We start from the raw sequence: 24,005 nt of genomic DNA, 5'->3' as shown, positions 1-24,005 counted from the left end.
AAGGGCACCTTCCCTTGGTCCCCGGAACCCCTTGCTTCATGGGGAAGGTGAGGCCAAAGATCCCAACAAGGATGGGGCCAAGCCCCCAGGTCCAAGGGCGATGCTGATTATTGTCTTCTTGGAACCAGCAACCTCTTAGGAGGAGGAGCATCATCCCCAGTTTTCAAGTGGTGAAATGGCACCTAGAGGGTAAGGGACCTGCCTGAAGTCACACAGCGGTGCATCGGAGGCAGGACAGGAACCAGCACGGGTCTTCCGTCTCCATGTGAATGTCCACCCTCTGCACCCCAGCCCCTGTGCCGGCCTCTCCATACGCCTCAGCTTCTCCTCCTCTGCTTTCCCTGGTTATCTCTCGGGCACTCTTGCCCCCTCCTGGACTGAACTCTGGCTAAGGAACACCAACCGTTTGCAGCAGTCTGCTCTAGCCACTTGGAACTCCTATGTTGTTGTTCAGTCACCAAGTCGTGTCTGACTCTTTGCGAGCCCATGGACTGCAGCACATCAGGCCTCCCTGTCCCTCACCATCTCTCAGAGTTTGCCCAAGCTCATGTCCGTTGAATTGGTGATGCCATCCAACCATCTCATCCTCCATTACCTTCCCAGTGCCCCGGCCGGAGGCCCCGGGATCAGCTCCCAGCTCCTTTCACATCATCTCCATCCAATGCAGCCTACAGACCCTGTGGATTCTGCCCCAGTCCATCCCTTCTGTACCTGGGCCACCATCACCTGTGTCCTACCCACCACCCAGGACAGACTCCTCTCTTGCTATTCTCCATCGGGCAGCTCAGAACTCTCTAGGGCTTCCCATTCCGATGCCTCTGCTTGAAGCCCTTCTTAGCTCCCTGCCCTCCAAGCAGAGCCTTATCTCCTGAGCTGGGACCCTGAGGCTGGCCTTACCCAGCCAGGCTTCCCTCCGGCGGCCACCTAAGTATCTTGCAGCTCATGGGGAACCGGGCTGTCCCTCCCCCTCACTCTGCTATTCTCTCTGCCAGGAAGGTGCCTCACCCCACCTCCATCTTCTTCCTTCCCTGGCTCAACCTCCAGATCTCACATCAGCCAACACCTCCTCTAGGATGCCTTCCCTGACCACCCTCTAGCATGTGACCTTGGCATGTGGGGCAGGACTCAGTTTTCTCCCAGAATGAGGGACCACAGAGGAAGAAAGAGGCCCATGACCTTGGGCTGAGAGCTCCTGGCAGAGGAGACCCAACCAAGGTTATTATGAATGTTTTACCTGTTTATCTCTGTGCCACTGTTTTGTTCCCAATCTTAGCACAGGGAAATGAGGCCACCAGCCCAGATGGGGAGAAACATCTCAGCAGGTGAATGCAATGCTCCCTGGCACACGTAGGCACCAAGCCCAGGATGGGCACTCAGGTGACTCACGGCAGCGCCAATGGGCAGCCTGCTAGTTAGATCCTTCTACAGTCAGGGTCTTGAGGCATCCCCTCATTGGCCGTAGGAAGGAGCTGCTGGATTGTGTCCCATTTCACAGATGGGGAAACTGAGGTTCAGAGCAGGGAGATAATTTAGTGGAGCTGAGATTCCTTCACCTCAGGCTGTTTGTGATAAGAAATAAGGATCCAGGGACTTCCCTGGTGGTCCAGTGACTAAGACTCTGCGCTCCCAATGCAGGGGACCCAGGTTTGATCCCTGGTCAGGGAACTATATCTCACATGCCACATCTAAGAGTTCGCATGCTGCAACAAAGACCCAGCACTGAGAAATAAATGAAAGAAATAAGGATCCAGAAGTAACTCCATACTGAGCGACTTGGGAAAAGTCCACGCTGAGCTGTTAGGCAGAGCTGCTACCCAAGTGTGGCTCGGAGCCCGTGTTCGTGAGGGGCACCTGACTTTGTCTCTCTGTGCCTGTTTCTTCCCCTCCAAGTTGGGGAAACTGGCCATGCCAACCTCACACAGCCGTCTGAGCATCAATCAAGAGGCCGCAGGTTCCTTAAACAACTTTATTAAGGTAGAATTTACATGCTGTAAGATTCACCCATCTTTAGTGCACACTTCAATGATTTTTAGCATATTTGTGCAACCATCATCACAATCTAATTTTAGACCTCTTCCATCACCCCTGAAAGAAACCTCGTGATGATGCAGATTTCAGAGCCCCCGGAAGCATCCCTGGCCTGCAATCAACAATCCATCTGGGTTTGCCATGACTGTTCTTAAAAGTGATAAAACGTTTACAATGCTGAGCCCCAGGTGTTGGTGGTGATGGTCGCTTTTTATTTTTTCAACATCTTATGTATTTTCTGAAAAATTATTTAATGAGAGAGCATATGATTTTTTTAAAGCAGGGGCAAAAGAAATCGTTTCCATTTTGAAAGCATAAAGTCGTCAACACTTGAAAAAAAGGAAGGAAGGCGGGAAGAAAACAGGGAGAGAGGCAGGCAGGAAGGAAAAAGGCAAAGAAGAATGGTAGGAAGGATGGAAGGATAAGGTGAAAAGAAAGATGACACGTTTTCTTTAATACTGAAGAATAGTCGTTGTGGGGAGAGTGCTGGGCTTGGAATCCAGGGCCCGGGGCACCAGTCCTACCCTGTCACCAACTTGCACTGTGAACTTGGGCAACCCTCTTTCTTGTGCCTCAGTTTCCACATCTGTACAATGAGGGCGGTGATGGGGAAAATGGAGGAACTTCTTCCAATCATTCTTTCAGCCGACAGGGGTGTCCTGAGCGGCTGCTCCGTGCCAGGCTCCAAGTTGGGTGCTGGGAATACCGTGGTAAATAGGGCCAACCCAGGCCCTGCTCTCAGGACATTAGAATACCAGGGGAAGCTAAGGCCAGGGCTGCCCTGAAATCATCAAACCTCAGCTGGAAATTCATGGGCTGTGTGACATGGGCCAGCCCAGGGCCTCCTGGGGCGGCAGGAACAGAGAGGGACTTGTTGCCTGGGGGCAGTCTCACCTCCTCCCAACTGTATTTCTTGGCCCACCCACTCCCTCGCCTCCACCCAGGCTCCCTGCTTCAGAGGGCACCTCACAGTTGGGAGGTGTTGGGCCCCTTCCCTTCCACTTCCAAGGCAAAATTGGGTTGGAAATATTCTGGCCTCCACCCACTCTTCTGGCCAGCCCCCAGGAAACCTATCTTCTAGCTCCCTCCCTGCGGCATCAGTGGATGACATGGTCCTGGGAACCCAGGCTGTGTGCTCAGCTCACTCAACAAGTTTTATTTATAATCATTGCTACCATGCCTGGGTACAGACATTAAGTTATACAGGCCTCACAGAAACCCATTTTACTGATAAGGAAACTGAGATTCAGAGACATCTGATGATTTATCCACAGTCACACAGCTCGGACATCCAGTGCCAGGCCTATCTGACATCAGAATCCAGGAAACAAGAGACAAGGATGACGGCCGCCGGGCACACACCAGTCCAAGCAGGCTACTTGCTGGTGGTGGTTGAGCTCAGCAGGACTTGGGAGCCAAGGTCCCAGAGCAGTTGTAGACTAGGAGCAGCAGCTCTGGGTATAATTCCTCCAGGCCCCTCTGGGGTGACAGTGTCAGTTCGGATAGGCCGTGTGCGGGGCCTGGAGGTCGTGAGATGTGTTTATTTCACCTGCCTTTGCTTCAGGTTTGAAGGTGTCTCTGCAGATGGCAAGGCAAGGCCTCCCCAGGAAACCACCATCTGTCCAAACGAGTGGGAGGCACTGGCACGTCACCATTCACCCCTCCCACACGTCAGTCGAGGCTGGTGGGCCCAGCACACTTTTCTCTGAGCACCTGTTCTGTCCTCTCTTGGGCAAACCAGGAGCTGGGTGGGAGGTGCAGAGGTGGCTCTGGCGGGAGGCCAGATCAGGCCTGAATCCCCAGTGCAAAGGCGCTAGGGGACACCTTATTATTTTTTCAGTATTTATTTATTTTTCTGCGTCAGGTCTTAGTTGCAGCACAAGGGGTCTTCGTTTAGTTGTGGTATGTGGGATCTAGTTCCCTGACCAAGGATCGAACCTGGACCCCCTACCCCTGGCCACCAGGGAAGTCCCCAGGGGGCACTTTAACTGAGGCTATGGGCAGTCTGTCCAGGCGAAAGGTGGACGCTGTGGAGTCGCTCAGCCATGCTTGCTCCTTCCAGGATTGCCTGAGCCCCTACAATAGCCCATCCTGTGCCCAGCACGAGAATCCTGTGCCCAGCATGAGAATCCAGCAGGCAGTGAGGCACCGAGTCTGGATGTGGGAACAGTCGTGCTCATCACTGCCTGTCCAGGCGTGGGCCTAGCTGAGAAGCAGGCTTCCGGGTCCTGGGCCCATCTCAGCCATCCCTTCCATTGCTGTGTGGCCTCACAGCTCCCTGCCCCTCCCTGGGCCTCCGTCCCACCCCCTGGACAATGACGGGGAATGAGATGTTCTCTGAAAACTCCTCCTTCTTGTGGTCCATCGTTTCCAGGCAACATTATGTGGTCAGAATCCCGAGATCTGATTCAGTGCCCAAAGGAGGTGAGGCAGATGGTTCTTCAGGATCTTGGATTCCTTGCTGAATTTTGGGAGGATTCTCCAAAGGAGGGGTGCTGAGGACAGGAGGCTTTCCTTGGCAGCCCCCTCCAGCTGCTGAGTGCCCACTCTGTTCCAGGCATGGGCTAAGGCTCCAGGAATCATTCTGCAGCCACGTGTGGTCATATATGATGCCTCGTTTGGATCATGTGGTTTACAGCTGAGGACCCTGAGGCCCTGAGGGTGAAGCCACTGGCCCAGGGGCACCAGGCTGGAGAATGGCCAAGTCAGGACTCAAACCCAGGGCCTCTGCCTGGCGCCGGTTCTTCATCACTGAGCCAGGAGCCTTAAACTTGTTGGGAACATGGGGATTGTGTTTAGAATCCAGATTCCCACCTCCGCTCCCCTGCCCACCCCAACCCTGAAGATTCTAACCCAGCCTGTCTGAGGAATGTGCATTTGAACAAGCCACCCAGGGAATTCTGAGAGCCTGGGCCAGGGCCAAGATGGGGCCCCTGGCCACCTGGGCGCCCATCCCCACCCCGGCCTGGGAGATCTGGGTCTGAGTAGGCACTGCTTCCACACATGCCCTGTGCTCTAATCTCTGCTTCCCATAAGCTGCTTGTCCTTTAAGTAGCCCTGGGAGGCAGCAACTCGGAGCAGGCTGGCCCAGACCCCTGATCACCCCTCCAGCTGGGCCCTGGGTTCTCCACACCCTCTACGTGGCACCTCAGAGACCTCCTCCCCTCAGGCCTGCCAGGGCCAAATGGGTCCATCTGTGCAGGAAGGGGGTGGGGGTGGGAGGGTGGTGCTCTCAGGCTAAAGCTCCAGGGAAGGTTCATGTCTCTGCCTGGGGAGGGGCTCTCTGTGGGGAGTCCCATCCTTTCCAGCCCCGCCTGTAGTTTCCATGGCAACTACTGTTGCCATGGTATAGCTGGGTGAGGAGAAGGTGGGGAAGAAGGTAGACCCCAGGTCCCCATATCCTCCCCAGCCTCTGTGAGCCGAGATGCCCTATCTCTCCAGTCCTGGGGGGGGGGGGTTCCCAAGTACTAGGGGGTCACGCCTGCAAAGCAGTCAATGAGTAAGGGGTAAAGACAGAGACAGGAATTCCCCCCACCCAAAGTTAACCACCTCCCCCTCGGAGCTGCCTAGTGCACCTCCGTTCCAGCACATGTCACACTGCATCACATTATCTGTTTACTTGTCTGTCTCTCCCACCACGCTGTGAGCTCCTCGGGGTGGGAACCGTCTGACTCATCACCTCCCATCCCCAGAGCCCAGCACAGGGCCCGGCACAGAGCAGCTGCTCCCAAATATGTTCTACACTGAATTTAATTGAATTACATAAAAAGCCAAGTCTGGCTCTTCAGGTTTAGGGGGCAGCAGAGTTTGATGGGAAAGTTCCCAGGCTCTGGGGTCCAACAGCAGCGGGTTTGATTCCCTGGCTCTGCCATTCCTGACTGGGTGACCTTGGATGAGTCATTTCACCTCTCTGAGGCCTTGGTTACCTCATCTGTAAAGTTATCTTCTCCACATAAGAGCACTTTTTGAGGACTTGGGGATTCAGTTCCCTTTTATTATTTATTTTTGGTTCCATTGGGTTTTCATTGCTGCTCGCGGGCTTTCTCTAGTTGCAGTGATTTGGGGGCTGCTCTTCATAGCAGTGCACAGGCTTCTCATTGCGGTGGCTTCTCGTTGCAGAACATGGGCTCTAGATGCACAGGCTTCAGTAGTTGTGGCGCACTGGCTTAGTTGCTCTGTGGCATGTGGAATCTTCCCTGACCAGAGATCAAACCTGCATCTCCTGCATTGATAGAGGACTTCTTATCCACTGTACCACCAGGGAAGTCCTCAGTGCCCTTTTTTTAATTTAATTTTTTGGCCATGCCACATAGCATGTAAACTTTGTTCCCTGACAAGGAACTGAACCCACGCCCCCTCAGTGCCCATTTATTAAGCACCTCTTGTGACAGAAAAGTGTGAGCCCTGCCCTTCTGAGCCTCACAGTCTTGCGCAAATGAAAAGCATTTGCCTGGCACCTAGAAATGATGGATAAATGCAGGATTTGTCATCCTCCTTCCCCATAATGTGGCTGACTCCTCCTCATTAGTCTCTGCTCTCCCCAGAGGTGGGGCAGGGTGAGGACAGAGAAAGGAAGAGCCCTCCCCAGGGCCCCCAGATGAGGCCTTGAACCCAGAAGCCTGGGTCGATTCTGTTGTTCCTGGGACCCTCTGCCCTTAACCTGAGCACAGAAAGCTTTGTGAGTCCAGGTTGGGCTCTGAGCTCAGGATAGAGCATCCAGGTTTCTGCTCTGGCTCTGTCCCAGCCCTATAGTATCTTGAGTATATCCTTTCCCCTCCCTGGGCCTTCATGTGCCTCACCATGAAGGAGATCTCTGTGGCCTCTCAGCTCCCCTCTTTCCTGAATCCTGGGAATCCCATGATTCCAATCCCAGTAGCCTGATCCCTGGAGAGGCCTCCACCATCATACTTGTGCTGGCTTGGGTGGGGCTGTGGGTGCACGGGTGGGGTGATGAAAAGAGCTGACAGGACAGAGAGAAGTGGCACCCTGAAGAGTTAGCCAAAAGGACTGCTGAGGCTGAAATTGACATAGCAGATGTCTGAAGAGTAGACATCAGGTCTACAGGCAGGAAGTGACTTTGGGACCCCTCCATCCAGTCATTCAAAAGGAGCTGGGTCTGCTGGGAGATGATGGGCAGAAAGCCTTCACCAGAGAGTCAAACAGATCAACTGCAGAGTCTGGTAGATGCGGGCTGGACAACATGAATATCTCTGAGCCTCAGTTTCCTCATCTGTAAAATGGGGATAATAATACTGTCTTCCTAGTGAGGCTATTGTGTAGAGTCCATGAAATATTGCCCACAAAGAGTCTGGCATGCGGTAGGCACTTAAGAAGCAAGAGTCCTTTTCCTTGTTTCCTCCTTCCCCTCATCCCCCTCATCCTCAACCACAGCCAGATGGGGCCAGGAGAAGGGGAAGTGAGATGCTGCCTTTCCCCACAGCGGAAAGGAGGGGAGGAAGTGGAGGAAGTGCGGCTCCGTTTCCTTGGCACCCGCTCTGTGGCCACTGGACATTTGGGCATTGGCGTGGGGCACCTCATGCCTCAGTTTCTCCTGAGTTGAGTGGCAGTGACTGAGTTGGGGCAGGGACTTCCCGTTGGCTCAGAACCAACACAGGGCAGACTGTGAGAGAGGTCTGGGGGTCAGTTCAGACTCACAAATTCTGTGACCCAGAGGACTTGAGGGTGATCGTTTCCACCTTTCTCAGCTGCCATCTCCCCTTAGTGAATCTCTTGGGCTGAGGTGTGGTGAGGCACTTCTGGGGAGATTTGAGGTCCCCGGTGACAAGACAGGCATCCCTGGGACACAGGGAGCCTCCTCAGACCTTGACTTTCCTCTCACCCCCAACTCACTGCAGGGACTTCTTGCCCCGAGGATCTGGCATTGTCACGCGACGCCCCCTGGTCCTGCAGCTGGTCAATGCTACCACAGGTATGGGCTTCCCTTCTTTGGACCTCATTCCCCATTTGAACAGCGGGGATAAAAATGCATAACGGAGAGGTGGCCTTGTTGTCGGGGGAGGAAGAAGAAGGCAGTGGTGTGTGTGTTTGTGTGTGTGTGTGTGTGTGTGAAGGGTCTTTTCCCAGTGGGAGATGAGACCCAGTTAAGCTTTGGTTATGATGCTTTCTCCCCCGCGCCTGGCTCCTTCTGGGGTAGAATATGCCGAGTTCCTGCACTGCAAGGGGAAGAAATTCACTGACTTCGAAGAGGTTCGCCTGGAGATTGAGGCTGAGACCGACCGGGTAACAGGCACTAACAAGGGCATCTCTCCAGTGCCCATCAACCTCCGCGTCTACTCGCCGCACGGTGAGATCTGGCCCTGGCCCCGCCCCCAGCCTCTCAGCTCCCTCGCCGAGCCCCGCCCCTTGGGGGGAACTGTCTTCTTGGCCCCGCCCCTTAGCGACGCCTCAGGGCTTCACTCTTCCTCGGCGCGTCATATTATAGGTCCCCAACCGAGCCGTGGCTCCGCCCACCTCTGGCCACGCCTCTAAGGGGTCTCCGTTTTACCCCTCCGCGTTTCCGTAACCCCACCCACCTACGGCCACGCCCCCAAACGCGTCCTCTCTAAGCCTGGCCCTGTTCCTTAATCCGCCCGCCCACGGCCACGCCCCTCGCCTTGAGCCCGCCCTCTCGCCGCCCTGTCCAGTGCTGAACCTGACCCTAGTGGACTTGCCTGGAATGACCAAGGTCCCGGTGGGGGACCAACCTCCCGACATCGAGTTCCAGATCCGGGACATGCTTATGCAGTTCGTCACCAAGGAGAACTGCCTCATCTTGGCCGTGTCCCCGGCCAACTCCGACCTGGCCAACTCTGATGCCCTCAAGGTCGCCAAGGAGGTGGACCCCCAGGGTAGGTTCCCACAGGCGGCCGACATGCAGGGCCCCGGGGTTCTATTCACAGTGTAAGGCGGAGCCACTGGAGGGTCTAAGCGAATAGCAGTGGGATCATATTTACGCCTTTAAAAGTCGTTTGGGCCACCGTGGAGAATGAATGGGGGGCGGAGCACAGGCAGGCAGTGAGTGAAGGAGGGAGAGGACTTGGGAGATAGCGGGAGTGTGGTGGGATCCGGAGTGCCTGGGCTCTCCTGAATGAGGGCGAGTGCAGATGTAGACAACCCTCTTCTACCACACCCTCCCCCCCAGGTCAGCGCACCATCGGGGTCATCACTAAGCTGGACCTGATGGACGAGGGCACAGATGCCCGCGATGTTTTGGAGAACAAGCTGCTCCCGCTGCGCAGAGGTAGGCAGGCCATGCCCCTGACCCACGTGACAGCCCTTCCCTTTCACCTCTAGCCCCTCGCTCCCTGCAAGGCTGAATGACCCTTGACCTCCACCCCACCCACAGGCTACATTGGAGTCGTGAACAGAAGCCAGAAGGACATCGATGGTAAGAAAGATATCACAGCTGCCTTGGCTGCTGAACGCAAGTTCTTCCTCTCCCACCCTTCCTACCGCCACTTGGCTGACCGCATGGGCACACCCTACCTGCAGAAGGTCCTCAACCAGGTAGGGGCTCAGGCCAGGATGTGGTCTGGGAAACCAGCATGAGAGAGAGTCATTGAAGTGTATTTTGGGAGGGTTGCCCACTGTCCCACAGCAAGTTAGCACCTGAGCTTCGCTGCCCCTTCCCTGTCTGGGGCCAGGAGGGGAGCCCTGGCACCTTCCCAGGATGGAGGGTGGCATTGACAGGGGCTTGGGCTTAGGGGCTAGGACTGAAGTGTGCTTGGCTGAAGACCTTGGTTCCTTCTGAAATGGGGAGAGGCTGATCTGGGGACAGGTGATCCCAGGGGACTCCTTGGATATTTCTCTGCCTGGAATGGGGCTTCCAGAATCACTGGGGGGGGGGGGGGTGTTGACAGTAGGGAGGCAGTGTGACGTGGGGCAAAATTGGGGTTCCTGGAGGCCACACACCTTGCTTCCAATCTCAGCTTCGCCACTCACCCACCAAGACTTTCCAGCTCTCTGAGCTTCTATTTCTGCATCTGTAAAATGGTGATAAGACCCATTTCTTACAGTCATTGTGCGGTTCAGGGAGATACTGTGTGGGGGGACCTAACCAGAGTGAGACCCAGAACTCGAGAATTACCTTAAGGGAGGCTAGAGGGCACAAGGGGACAGTCTTCCAGTCATCACTGCCCCTGACTTATTTCACCTGGCTCTTGTGGTGTCTAACACTATTGAATTAGCCAAAATCAAATGATTTCCAATAAAAATCTAAATTTCTGGCTTCTATTAAAAATGGCATTATTGACTCATTAGTTCAATTAAAACACCTCTGTGAGCACCTACTGTGTGCCAGGCAGCTTTCATTCCGGTGGGCAGGGCAGTGGTGGGCAGGGCTGTAGCTCTGCACCTCACCATGTCCACACGGACCCCAGACATCCTGGTCCCTGCCTGGTCCTGTGGGCTTTCTGGGTCTCTGTGACCATGGTCTTCACGCTTTCCTCGCCCCTACCCCCAGCAACTGACAAACCACATCCGGGACACGCTGCCAGGGCTGCGAAACAAACTCCAGAGCCAGCTGCTGTCCATCGAGAAGGAGGTGGAGGAGTACAAAAACTTCCGCCCTGATGATCCAGCGCGCAAGACCAAGGCTCTGCTGCAGTGAGGGCTTCCCCAACCCCTGAATCCCTATTGCGGAGCTGCCCCTCCCACAGCCTCTCAGCACCACCGGGGCTCTCCCTGGGCTCCCTGCACTGGGCTGCTGCTGCCCCCTCAGGTGACACCACTCTCTCCCCAGGATGGTCCAACAGTTCGCTGTAGACTTTGAGAAGCGCATCGAAGGCTCAGGGGACCAGATTGACACATATGAACTGTCAGGGGGCGCCCGCATCAACCGGATCTTCCATGAGCGCTTCCCTTTCGAGTTGGTCAAGGTAGGCAGGCCCCCCCACCCCACCCTGGGGCAGGAGAGCTCACCTCCCTCCCACCCACTCACCTCCCTGGAACTCTCTCACACGTATGTTGGCTGACTTCACTAGAGGCTCTGCTGCCAGTCCTGGGAGTGGGGTGGAGCCTATCCTGACCTCCCAAGTACCAGCAGAGGCCCTGACCAGCCATCTCTTGGTCTCCTACACAGATGGAGTTTGACGAGAAGGAACTCCGAAGGGAGATCAGCTATGCCATCAAGAATATCCATGGCATTAGGCACGTATGGGGACCGGGGAGGGAAGCCGAACCCTGGAAGGCAGAAGGGGTCTAGCGCAGAGGTAGAGGGAGTGATGCAGTGAGCTCCCCTCGGGAAGGATGAGGAGCCCTAGTGCTCAGCCTTCTCAACCCCGACTTTCTGGCTTCCAACTTGGACAGGGTCTGGCAAGGGGCACTGGATAGGAGACCCGGGCTACCCCAATACCTGCAGCCTGCTGCCTTCCTTTGCCTGTTCCTAGGTACAAGGCTTGGCAGCTAGACTAACTGGGTAGAGCCCAAGGTACAGGTAGCAGGGGAAGCACCCTCTGGGCTTGGGTCCCCTGCCCGTCCCCAAGGTGAGACAGCTCCCACCAGTCGTCTCCAGCACAAAGTTGCCCAAACCAATGGGTAGGGCCTGAGATAGGCCACCAGGTGTTGGTCTGTGAACCTTTTGTGATGAAATGAGGCCTCTCAACCCTCCAGACCCTCCCATGATGCCCTTAGCCCAAAGTTGGCCCCATTCCGCCCCACTTCCCTCCTTCCAGCCAACACCAAGGCCAGTGGAGCAGGAAGGAAGACTGGGAAATACACGAGTCCTTAAAATCTTAGCCTCTGCTCCAGGGACCCAGAGCTACACTGATGCTTCAACAAGAAAATTTAAAACACCCACTATGTGCCTAGGCAGTGAACCAGACAAAAATGTCACTGCTTTTATGCAGGTTCCATTCCAAGGTTTGGCATGAAATTTACAGACTGCATTGGCTAAGGCACAGGGAAAAAAAAAAAAAAAAATCTCTCTGCTAGTCTTAAAATAAAACGCTTTCTTCCCAGAAAGGCTCTCAGAGACAACCCAGTTCAGCAGTTTTCAAACCATTTCTAGCCACAGAGCCTTTTGTAGGAACAGAATCTGAAGACAAAGCAGGACATATGCACCAACTATAAGCAAACCTTGTCTTGTCTTGAAAAGTACCAATTGAAAGACCTTCATTAGAGTCCCTCCTGCCCATTTTACAGGTGGGAACACTGAAGCCCAGAGAGGGGTAGTGGGAGGACCCCGAGGGCAGAGCTCAGGGGGTCGGGATGGGGCCGTGGCCTGGTGCTCCTGGCAGGAGCTGGCCTGTGACACTGTGCCCTTCTCCTGCTCCGGGCATTCAGAACCGGGCTCTTTACCCCAGACATGGCCTTTGAGACCATTGTGAAAAAGCAGGTGAAGAAGATCCGAGAACCTTGTCTCAAGTGTGTGGACATGGTTATCTCGGAGCTAATCAGCACCGTTAGACAGTGCACCAAGAAGGTAACCAGCGGCCCGGCCACCCCCAACCTCTGCCCCGCCCTGCTCTGCTGCCAGGCGCTCCTTCCCCACCCCACCCCACCGCCCCCGGTAGCATGTACAGACCTCAGCGGGGCGGGGGAGGCAGGCCACCGCAGTCCAGGAAAGCAGGGCTCTCTGAGGGGGCCTCAACCAGCCCTGGCCCACAGGCTGGGGGGACCAAGGGATTAGACATTGGAAAGACAGGTATGGTGGTGGTTATTTGCTCCGAGAACCCACCAAGAGCTCCCCCAGCTCAGGGAGAAGAAGGAACTCCGTCCCCTTCCTGCTCCCAGAGGTGGGGTCATCTTTGGGGTCTCCAGGGAGGGGTCTCGGGGAAGTCTTGGCCCTGGAGACGGACGAGGTACAGGACCTTCTTGGGTGCCGCCCTAGGGGCCTGGACGGCCAGAGGGATCCAGAGGACCCAGGTCAAGCAGGTATCCCAACTCCTCACCGTCCTTCATCTTCCCCATCTCACCCCCACCCTCACTCAGGACCCTCACTCAGGACCCTCACTCAGGACCTTCCCTGTCCCTTCCATCCACATCCAGCCTTCCAGGGACAGAATCCTCTTCCATCTGGCTCACAGAACCACTCAAGGAGGGCAGAGCAAGGCAGGGAAGATGGTACCCATTTCACAGCAGGAAAACTGAGGCTCGGGAGATCAAGTGACTTGCCCAAGGTCATGTGAGCTCGGAGGTGGCAGAGCTGTAACTCCGAGCCAAGGCTTTGGGCTCCACCCCCCAGCCTCCCCCCCTCTCCCCTCCCCACAGCCGTCCTGGCCCCTCTCTATCACCATCTTCACTCTTTTCTGTCTTTCCTCTTCTCTCTGTCTTTCCAAACTGAGCTCCTCCAGACTCCATTGGAGGAGAGGCACAGGATGCCCCTTGAGGAGAAAGGGAAGGGCCGGAGTAGAGCAGGAAGTAGAGAATGGAGACCAGGCAGCTACACAGCAAGCCCGGGAGGCGTCCTCTGCCCCGTAGTCTATGTAAACGGCGCCCCCTGGGGTTGTGCAGTGCACCGCCTGGGCAGTGGGCTGCCACGACCTTGGCACGTAGGGAATGGTGCTGGGCTCTGGAGGTGGGACGAAGCAAATACAGGAGGTTCTGGGAAACCTAGCGTTGAACAGAATGGAGGTGAGTGGAGTCTGGGCCTGGGTCAGCTCCTCAGCAGGACCCTGGGCTGTGACAAAGATGGCGCTGGAAAAGAGAGAGGGGGCAGGCTTCAGGGTAGCTGAAGAGTCGCGGAGCCAAGCCCTGGGAAAGAATATGAACTCAGTAAGGGCCCTTGGATGGGGCAGGGGCTTGATCCCTCAGACCCCTCCCATGCCCTCAGAGCCCTGGGGGGCGGGGGGGAGCGCTTGGCCACACCCGGGAGGTGCCAGTCTGGGTGGTAACAGGAGGGCCAGGCCCAACGCTCACATTGTCTTCTCTCCTCTCTCTTTCTCTGTGTCGGTGTCTCTCTCTCTTCCCTCGTGCCCCTACCATCCTCCGCCCTGCACCCTGGCTCCGCTTGGCCTTCACTCCCCTCCTCCTCCTCGCCCGCCACCCCTGGCTGCACCCCGCCCTGTTCCCCCTCCTCCTCCCGGGTGCAGGACGGGCCTCTTCACACCTGACCTCGCTTTTGAAGCCACAGTGAAAAAGCAGGTGCAGAAGCTTAAAGAGCCCAGTATCAAGTGTGTGGATATGGTAGTCAGTGAGCTCACGGCCACCATCAGAAAGTGTAGCGAAAAGGTATGATGGCCGCCTGGGAGGGGCTGGGCCTGGCCATCGCTTCCTCACGGCCCGGGCCTCCTGTGGTGGGCCGCAACCAGCTGCTGAGCAAGCCCGGCGGCCTCTCAGTCGCCCAGGTGGACCCAGGCCAGCCCGGGTAGCTCCTGGCTCTGAGATCCGGTGCCAGCTTCTAACCCTGGGTCTACGGTCCTCATAATTCCTTCAGGTCCCCACCTCTGCAGGGGCAGACTGCTCTCACCCAAGCACCCTCAGTGGTCCCTTTGACAACAATGATAATAAGGTGCTGGATGCTGTTTATTGAGCACCTACTGTGTGCTAAGGACTAGGCTAAGTGCCTGCCCTTGTTATCGGACTTCATCCTTTGAACAACCCTAAGCAGTGGATAGTCTTATCCCCATTTTACAGATGACAAAACCGAGTCTCAGAAAAGAACAGCAGAGTGGGATTCAGATTTACAGAGACCAGGGGAAGAGGTCTTGGATCAGGGCCTCCTGGGCCAGGGGAGCCATCCCAGTCCCTCAAAACTAACTTGCCTAAAAGCATATTGGATTACTCCCTTGATTGCAATCCATACACATTTGCTAGGATCAGCCTCTTTTGAGTAGTCTGTGACCTTTCAGATGCCTTTTTCCTATTTGTCTATTTTGGGGCATTTGGAGGATTTTTCACCAGATCATCTAAAGCAGTCCTTCCCAGAGGCCTGCATAAGTCCAGCCTCGCTTGTATTTGAGAAAGCTCCTACACTGGGAGGTGGGGGAATTTCTGCCTTCACTTCATGTCTCAAGTAAGGTATCACGGCTTTTGTGACTTGTACACAATTAGTCCTGTGTGCCCCTTTCACAATCCTGTCTCACTTTTGTGCCAGATGGGAATAGATTAAGCAAATTAGTGTCCACTCAGTGCCTGATCCAGGTGGAATCAAATCTGAGCTGGATTCTCTACTGTAGAGTATATATCATGATATCTAAATCATGGTCCCACAACATCATGACTACTAAGCAATATGATCTTAACTTTTGTTAAACTAAAAAATACTGAGGTTTGTTTTTTTTTTTTAATTTTTGGCTGCACCATGCATGTGTGATCTTAGTTCCCCAAATATGGATCAAACCCAAGCTCCCTGACACGGAGATATGGAGCCTTAACCATTAGACCACAGGAAAGTCCCACGCATTTATTTTAAGCTGCTTCAAATCTCTTTACAAAAGAAGACAATATATATCTAATTTTTTTTTAATTTTGGTTTTTCCCAATGAAAGTGATACGTTCTCAAATAGAGAAAATTTGGAAAACCCCTAGGAATAAAAAAGAGGCAACAACCCTCCCTTTCAAGAAAACCACATTGAAATTTTCGTACATTTTCTGTAAATACACTCCTCTTTTACTTATTTAAATTTAACTATTTTATTTATTTTTTCAACTTTTAAATTTTATGTTGGAGTATAGCCAATTAACAATGTTGTGATAGTTTCAGGTGCATAGCACAGCAACTCAGCCGTACATATATAAATTCCCCTCTCATCCAGACTGCCACATGCATGCTCCTTTGAAAAAAATGAAATTAGCAGTATTGATTTCATTCTGATCTTATATGATTGTTACCGAAATATTCAAACTGCACAGAGTGTGCAAAAGTCCCTATAACCCCACAACCCTAGAGATAAGAACTGCTGGCAGCACTCCTTCCCTAACTAATTACCAATATTCACCAGTTTTAACCAAAGAGACATCACACTGACCACACTGATCCCTGAACTCTTCTTTTTTACTGAATAGCATGAACTGAAATCCTTGCAGTAGCTACATAAAGACTATGCCCTTGGACAACTGTATTGTATTCCACTGTAGAAATATGACATGATTTACATATTCAGTATCTTATTGTCAGACACTTAGGTTATCTCAACTTTTTGTTTTTCCTGTTACAAACTTGCTGCAGTGAATAGCTTTATAAATGTATTTGCAGCATTTATCCTGTTGTTTCTTTTGAGCAAATTTCTAGTATAGAACTGGCTAGTCAATGGATGTAAGCATTTACATTTTTGGTAACTTCTGCAAGATTTGTCCTCCAGAAAGTTTTCACCAATTTATTCTTCCAAACTATTTTTTCTATACATATACTTATGTACATTATTAGGTATTCACACTGTGAATTTATTAGTATCCTGCCTTTTCTCTCAATAACATACATTTTGGTGGGTGTTATTACAAAGTCTATGTGAGCATTTTTAATGATTGTATGCTATTCTATTGAATAGATTTATTAATGTCATGGTTTACTTAACCATTTTCCTATTGATGAACACGGAAATTGTTTCCTGTTTTTCAGTATTATAAATACCCTAGCAATGAACATCTTTGTGTATAAAGAATTTTATTTTTCTTTCTCTAGGATTATTTCCTTAGGACAGATTCCTAGAAGACTGATTGCTAGATATAAAAATTGTGAAACACCGCTGAACTGCATTCCAAAAAAGCGGTAATTAGGATAAGTGGTAATATGTTGGAAACAACCCAGATGTCCATCAAGAGGATATTGATTATAGTATTATACAATGAAAGACTATAGTTGTTAAACGGGCAAGGGATATTTATTTCCATTCATATGTCCTTCCACAATGTACTGTGAGGGAAAAAGCAGGTTTCAGAAAATAATGTATAGAATTTAGGGGGAAAGTAATATATATAAACGATAAATATACAAAAAATGAAATACAATATAATAACCTATGTAAATTATAAAGTTCCAAAGGCATAGCTACTAACCATTATTTTGAGAGGGCATAGGAATTTTTCCATTTCTACTTCACAAACTTTAGTCATATTCAGATTTCTTGTAATGAGTTGATAAGTTTTTATAAGCAGACAACTGATCAACAAAAACTTTGGAGAGGAAAGTTTATAAATTAGTTATTTTAAAAATTGCCTTTTGTTGATTTAATGCATAGTAGGTGTTTGGTTTACATAGTGAAATTTACCCATCTTCATCTTTTTTTTTCCTCCCTAAGTCTTCCAAATTTAGCAAACCCCTTCTGCTAATGATTCCTAGCCCTGCTGGGCTTAGAGTTTTCATCTCTGGATGAAATCTGGAGTTCAGCACAGGTTGTGCTGCTCAATCCTCTCAACAATGCCAACAGGGAAGGTGCTATTATTACCCCCATTTCACACATGGAAAAACTGAGGCTCAGAGGGGTCCAATCACTTTTCCGAGGGCAGCAGGGCAGGGGGCTGGCTTTGAACCCAGAGCCATATGGCTCCATGGCCTGCCTTCCTGACTCCTAAACAGTGGGCTCCAGGCTGACTGCCCCATTTAGCCAAGAACTGAGAGAGAAAAGATCCATTTTAAAAACTGGCTGAAAGTCCTGGAAATGCTCAGAGGCAGCCAGAATGGAAAAAGATGCTCAAAGGGAACAGAACTGCTCAAAGGGGCTGAGGCTGCCCTGTCACTTGTGACATGTGGAAAACTTGACAACTGTAGCATCCAGGAGGTTAGTGGGAGAACTGGTCATGCTCTTTGGCAAATTGCTCCCTCCCCTCCCTCCCTGTCTCTACCCCAACCCTACCCTGGGAGGGAGCGCTTGGGACCATCTCAGAGGAGGCTTTTCTGGTGGCCGTGACTCAGTCTCGAAAAGGAACGATAGCGCATCTTGAGCTTTGTGGGGCAGCAGGGTCCACTGGACCCCTCCAGCCAGCATTCGTTTTTAAGCCCCTGGTCTCAGGCTGCCTCTCTCCCAGGTCCCCTGAGCTTGACCACATGAGCCACACCCTTGGCACACTCATGGGACGGTTGGGGGGATGTGGCATCTCTCAAGGCTGCTTCTCCTGGGCTGGCATCCAGGACGCTGCTTTCTTCCCCACCCTCCTGCCTCTCCTAAAGACCTCACCCCATCTCCTTGGCCTCCATCTTGCCCTCAGAATCCCTACTTGTGACCCAGGCACACTAACCTTCAACTCTCTTCCCACATAGGGGGATCTGCCTGAGAGATCTTAGCCAACCCTAGGAAGAGGGAAAAGGTGTGGGTCTAGTTTTGCCCAGCCTAAGCCCCGCCCGGCAGAGAAGCAGGTCCCTGGGAGTAGACTCCCATCCTCAGCAGTGCAGCGAGTCCCCCTCTCTGAGGAGCTGCTGGTTCATGAGTCACAGGGCAAAGGAGCCCATGTCTGCTCACCCTGGCAAGGAGGGCAGAGACATCCATCCTTCATTCATTCACTCATTCCTTCAACATTGCCCTCTTTGAGCACCATGGTGTGCCCAGCCCTGCCTCTGCCTTCAGGGCAATTACAGTCCAGTTTGGTGAGGGAAGAGGGTGTGTGTTGTGGGGGGTCGGGGAGGGGACATAGAGGTTATCATGGCGGACTTTCTGGAAGAGGTGACATTCAACAGAATCTTGAAGGGGGAGTCCATCTGGGTTTTTGTCCAGAGCCTGGCTGAGCTGGGGACAGAGTTCATAGGCCAAGGATTTGGAACAACTTCCCCTTTGGCCTCAGTTGATTAAAGACTAGGAGTGGGAGAAGGGTGTTGCTGAACTTCTGCCCCAAAGGAGTGGGGCAGACACAGGCAGGCTGGCCAGCCAGCTCGGAGCCAGACAAATGTGTCTGGGGAGTGGTAGTGCCAGGCCAAGGCATGCAAAGGGAAGCAGAGCAGGGTGGATTCTACCATGAGGACCTGGGGCCCAACCAGGCCCCCCGCAGGGTACTGCTCATGCTGCTGCCCTCCCCAACTCCGCATGCCCCCCCCCCCATGCATGCCTGTGCCTCCTGCATGTCCCTCGTGTGACGGTTGGTTTTCCCCTGCCTCCCCTCCCCCAGCTCTTACAAGGAGCATTGCCTGTCCCCAGCCTGACTCAGGAGGCCAGCTGGCACCTTGGGCCCTGCCCTCCCCAGATTCTCCCCGGATGGTAGTCTGCAGGCTGTTACCTGCCTGGTTCCCCACCTGAGTGTGCCTGCAAGCCTTTGAGAAGGCAAAGGGTAGCCCTGAGGATGAGAGAACGTGTGGGGAGCTAACTGTGCCCCCAAACAAAGGCCTCAATCGAATAGGTCTGTTTCCAAGATGGCTGCCAGCAAGATGGCTGCCGAGGAGCAGGCTGATTTCCAAGGCACTTGTGCTCATGGGAACTACCAGCCCCCATGAAGTTGCCCAGGTAGGCTAGCAAAGAGGGCCCGGACCCGGGACGACCCTTGAATTGCCATTTGGAACCCACGACTGAGGGAAAGGGGTGGCCGCGGCTTGGTGCCATCAGCTTCCTGGGCCCCCAAGTCTTGGGCATTCTGTGTGTCCCTCCCACCCCACCCTGGATTCTGGTGGACTTTGGGTGCCCCCTGCCCATGCCCCCTGTGTACCTGGCTCTCTCCCCTGCCACCCTCTCTCAGCTCCAGCAATACCCCCGGCTGCGGGAGGAGATGGAGCGTATTGTGACCACCCACATCCGGGAGCGCGAGGGTCGCACCAAGGAGCAGGTGAGCCCACTTGGCACTGCCCGCTCTTCCCCGGCCCTGAACTCCTGCCCCTGGGCTCACCTCCTCCTTCCCAGTTAGTCTCTTCTGTCTGTCTCTCTTACACTTTCTCTCCCCACATTAACTTTATGCGTCTCTCTTACTCTCTTTTATTGTGAGAAAAAAATACACATATATTTCACTGTTTTACCCACTTCAAATTGTACAGTTTACTGGTATTAAGGGCATTCAGATTGCAACCATCACCACCGTCTATCTCCAGAACTTTTTCATCTTCCTAAAATGAAACTCTGCCCGCCTCCACCTTAAACACTCCCTGGCAGTCCAGTGATGTAGACTCTGCGCTCCCAATGCAGGGGGCGCAGGTTTGATTCCCGGTTGGGAAACCAAGATCCTTCATGCTGCGTGGCGCAGCAAAAAAAAAACACAAAAAAACAATGACTCCCATCCCACCCTCTTCCCAGCCCCTGGCAACCACCATTCTCCTTTCTGTTTCTATGAATTTGACAAGTCTCGGTACCGCATATAAATGGAAGCAAACAACAACTGTCATTTTATGTCTGGCCTGCTTCACTTAGTATAATGTTCTCAAGGTTCATCCGTGTTGTAGCATGTGTCGGGATAACTCTCCTTTTTAAGGCTGAATCATATTCCATTGTATGGGTAGATCACATTTTGCTTATCCATTTGAGTTGTTTTTTTTTCACCCCACATTTGGGCTATTGTGAATAATGCTGCTATGAACACAGGTGCACAAATATCTCTTTGAGACCTTGCTTTCAATTCTTTGGAGTTTATTCCCAGAAATGGAGTCGCTGAATCATATGGTAATTCTATGTTTAATTTTTTGAGGATCTGCCATAGAGTTTTCTACAGAAGCTGTTCCATTTTACAATCCCACCATCTGCTTCTCAACTTTCTATACTCTGGTCATTCCTCTTTGGACCTCTCTATTTCCTGTTTCTCTGGGTCACCATACACCCCCGCATAGGCACCCTCCCTTCCTTTTATGTAGTCATCTATCAAATACTCATTCATTCATTCAATAAGAGGCATGTTCACGAGTGCTCCTCTGGGTTGAGAGGAACAGAAGTAAGCAGGCCCCCTTACAGCTCTCACAGAACTCACAGGTGAGTCCTTTTTCCTTGTCCATCTCCCTGTCATCCTTCCGTCTATACCCACTTCTGGCTCCCAGTCCCCAGCCTCATCCTTATACACTCCTTCTCCACAATGGTGCTGTCCTCAGTCACTCACTTTTTTCAATTTTAATTTTGTCTGTGCTGGGTCTTCGCTGTAGCATGCATGGGCTTCCCTTGTTGTGGAGCATGAGCTCGATGGCACGTGGGCACAGTAGTTAAGGCACACAGGCATTAGTTGCCCCACAGCATGTGGGATCTTAGTTCCCTGACCAGAGATCAAACCCGCATCCCCTGCCTTGGAAGGTGGATTCTTAACCACTAGACCACTGGGTAAGTCCCAAGTATATGCATTTTAATGTTGTCATATAGTGCTCGCTTCGGCAGCACATATACTAAAATTGGAACGATACAGAGAAGATTAGCATGGCCCCTGCGCAAGGATGACACGCAAATTCGTGAAGCGTTCCATATTTTTTGAACGTGGCATTGAATTTAGTGTCATTAGCAGCACTGAAGTCTAAACATTTTAATAATTAATTGAAGTCATAAAATGTATGAATTAACAGCTTTTTAATTTGATATGTTGAAATGCTTCTATAAACCTATCTGACTATATGTGGAGAAGATTGTCGAATCTAAAATATGTATACATTAAAAAGCAGGAAATTGTACTAGCTTACCCTAAATTTCAAATCTTAGCTGATTTTTGTGATTTTATTGCTTTTGAGAGAAAACTTAATATTTGGCTGACTTTTTCATTGAAGAATTCATGGTTATTTCTTATAAGTGAGCTGGCAGATCAGAGGATGGGATGGGTGGCTCTGTCTGTGTTGCTGACGCACCCAGACTGGTGGTCATGTGAGATAGTGGCTGCTGTTTTCCGTCATGGTATCAAATGGGATCTCACTTTCCCATGAATTTCTCTGCATAGTGTAGGCCTTTGCCAAATAAAACTGCAGTTTTTGCTGTTTTAGCCTAGTTTTTCACCCATCTACACTGGCTGATTTTGGATTCTTACCTAAGTTTAATAATAAATGATTGTTAATTGAACAGTGGGAAAAAAAATAATGTCATATATTGCCAAACTGCCCTCCAACAAGGTGATACACATTTATACTTCCATCTATGGTATGTCTTCCTACAGTTGTGCCCACATTGGTCCCAATGTTTATTATTAATTTGAGAGGTCAAAAAGGGTCTCATTTTAACTTACATTTCTTTGTGAGCAAGAGGGAGCATTTTTTACATATCCTTATTGATTATCTGCATTTCTTCTATGGCTCACCCATTCAGGTTCTTTGACTATTTTAGTTTGTGTTTCTTGTCTTCCATTTATTGATTTCTAGGAACTCTTTATTTATTATGGATACTATTATGGATATCTTTGTTTATTATGGTTTATAGATTTATTTCTTATGGATTCTTTATATGCTGCAAGTATGCTTCTCCCAGCTGTTCATGCATTTTAAAACTCTATGGTATCTTTTCCATTTACCTGCTGACCTGTGTATCCTTGAAGGTCATGCTCCTCATCGATATTGAGCTGGCTTACATGAATACCAACCATGAGGACTTCATAGGCTTTGCCAAGTGAGTGCTCCTTGGTCAGAGAAGGTGACACTTTGTGTGACTCTGTGTGTGTGTGTGTGTGTGTGTGTGTGTGTGTGTGTGTATAGGGCCCAGGCCTGCTGAGGCAAGCTTCTGGGTCTGGTGCCCACTGAACAGTAGCAATGAAGCTGGGCCTCTGGAGAGAGGTTCTGGGACTCTCCCTTCTCTCCTTATTAGTGCTCAGCAGAGAAGCAACCAGATGAACAAGAAGAAGGCTTCAGGGAACCAGGTGAGTGAACTCCAGTGCCCCAGCCGGAGGGATGGAGGGTGCCGGATGGACGCCAAGCTCTGAGAGCCCCCTCCCCCGAGGGGAAGGGTCCCACAGGGGCCAGGGAGCCTGTCAGATGCCAGCCACAAGCCTCCCACTCGGCCTCAGTAACCCTCTCTCCTCTCTCCCGATGCCTCTCGTGGTTGCTATGGTTACCTCTTTGCAGGATGAGATTCTGGTGAGTACCAGGACTGGGGCTCTTGGTTTGTATAGTGAGGGGGAGGAGGGGACCCATTTGTAGCAGGGATGCTCAGGGGTCAAGAAGACACCTTTGGTTTGAGCTGCTTGCACACAGCAACACATGAGTGTCCACACAGGCACTCAGGCTAGAGGCAGGACTTAGCCACACACAGAGTCCTACCAATCTGTCCTTTGGTGTGCATGAGCTAAGCATCTCCTTCATCCAGAGGGAGACCACATGGGCTGGAATGGGCCAGAATGTTTGGCAGAGACCTGGCATTGAGTAGGAGCTCTTTAATATCTGTGCGATGGATGGATGGATGGACGGATGGATGGATGAGAGAGAATGTTTTTAAGCTGGCATCCCTACCAGAGAGTTGAGGAAAGAGATGAATGAAATGTCAAGAGACTGGGGCCTCCTCACCTGCTCTGTCCTTCAGATCTCTGCTGAAACATCACTTCTCAGCCCCAGTTGTACCCGTAGCCATAGAGTCTGAGCTTTTCCAGAGGCCATAGTGTCTTTGTGATAATCTAGGTGTTTGTGTGCTTACTGACATCATATCATTTCCCTCTTGAGCCCTCTAAGGGGAAGGGCTGGGTCTGTCTTGTTTACCAGTAAATCCTTAGTCCCCAACACAGTGCCTGGCACCCAGTAGGTGCTCATTAGAAGGAAGGAGTTCATGCAATATCCCAGAGCAGTTTGATTCAGCAGACCCCTTGTAGGCTGGGCTTGCAGTCAGGCCCCAGGGGTAACAGGAGATTCCCGGCGCCCAGGCTCTGGAAAGGGGTTTTGGATGAGCAGGGAGGAGGGCAGAGCTGCGGTGGCCGAGGGAGCACAAAGGCTGGGAGTCAAGGCAGGAGCAGGGCACAGAGGTCTGCTGGTCAGATGCTGGAGATGGAGGGCCAGGGTATGGTATTCAGACTCAATTCCAAAGACAGTGACAAGATGCCGAGGGGATCCTCTCCAGATGGGGATAGGGTGGGAGAAGGCTCAAGGGGGCGCCTGGCTCTTTGTCCCTGTTAACCGCTAAGGCAGCTATTATCTGTGGTCTGCTGTGTGCCTCGGGTTCTCCACAGGCTTCTCAAGGGAGCCAGAGATGGAACAGGAGGGCTGAGAGCGGGGCAGGCTTTTGAGAGCCTCAGAAGCAGGCTTGACCCCAGAG

At 52.0% G+C, this 24,005-nt stretch overlaps 1 protein-coding gene and 1 non-coding gene across 5 annotated transcripts in view; both read left to right on the top strand.

Annotated features, from left to right (window-relative positions):
- DNM1 (dynamin 1) overlaps positions 1-24,005 on the top strand; it is a 44,178-nt gene that overhangs the window by 6,349 nt on the left and 13,824 nt on the right. For 2 of the 4 annotated variants that reach the window (XM_065928358.1, XM_065928356.1), the window contains exons 2-14: positions 7,884-7,957; positions 8,183-8,332; positions 8,673-8,876; positions 9,170-9,268; positions 9,374-9,534; positions 10,490-10,632; positions 10,769-10,904; positions 11,108-11,175; positions 12,310-12,448; positions 19,564-19,650; positions 22,306-22,376; positions 22,572-22,623; positions 22,829-22,840. In XM_065928358.1, the coding sequence (XP_065784430.1) occupies positions 7,884-7,957; positions 8,183-8,332; positions 8,673-8,876; positions 9,170-9,268; positions 9,374-9,534; positions 10,490-10,632; positions 10,769-10,904; positions 11,108-11,175; positions 12,310-12,448; positions 19,564-19,650; positions 22,306-22,376; positions 22,572-22,623; positions 22,829-22,840 (1,396 nt within the window). Of the gene's footprint in view, positions 1-7,883; positions 7,958-8,182; positions 8,333-8,672; positions 8,877-9,169; positions 9,269-9,373; positions 9,535-10,489; positions 10,633-10,768; positions 10,905-11,107; positions 11,176-12,309; positions 12,449-14,057; positions 14,197-19,563; positions 19,651-22,305; positions 22,377-22,571; positions 22,624-22,828; positions 22,841-24,005 lie in introns of all 4 variants that reach the window. The other 2 variants (XM_065928360.1, XM_065928357.1) reach the window with 2 other exon arrangements.
- On the top strand, positions 21,155-21,261 carry LOC136165596 (U6 spliceosomal RNA). Its single transcript, XR_010662604.1, has one exon. It is a non-coding gene; the product is annotated as a U6 spliceosomal RNA (small nuclear RNA).

This window comes from Muntiacus reevesi, chromosome 3, assembly GCF_963930625.1.
Source record: "Muntiacus reevesi chromosome 3, mMunRee1.1, whole genome shotgun sequence".
Lineage (NCBI taxonomy): Eukaryota > Metazoa > Chordata > Mammalia > Artiodactyla > Cervidae > Muntiacus > Muntiacus reevesi.
The sequence above is the reverse complement of the archived record's forward strand: the minus strand, read 5'-3'. Positions and strand labels throughout refer to the sequence as shown.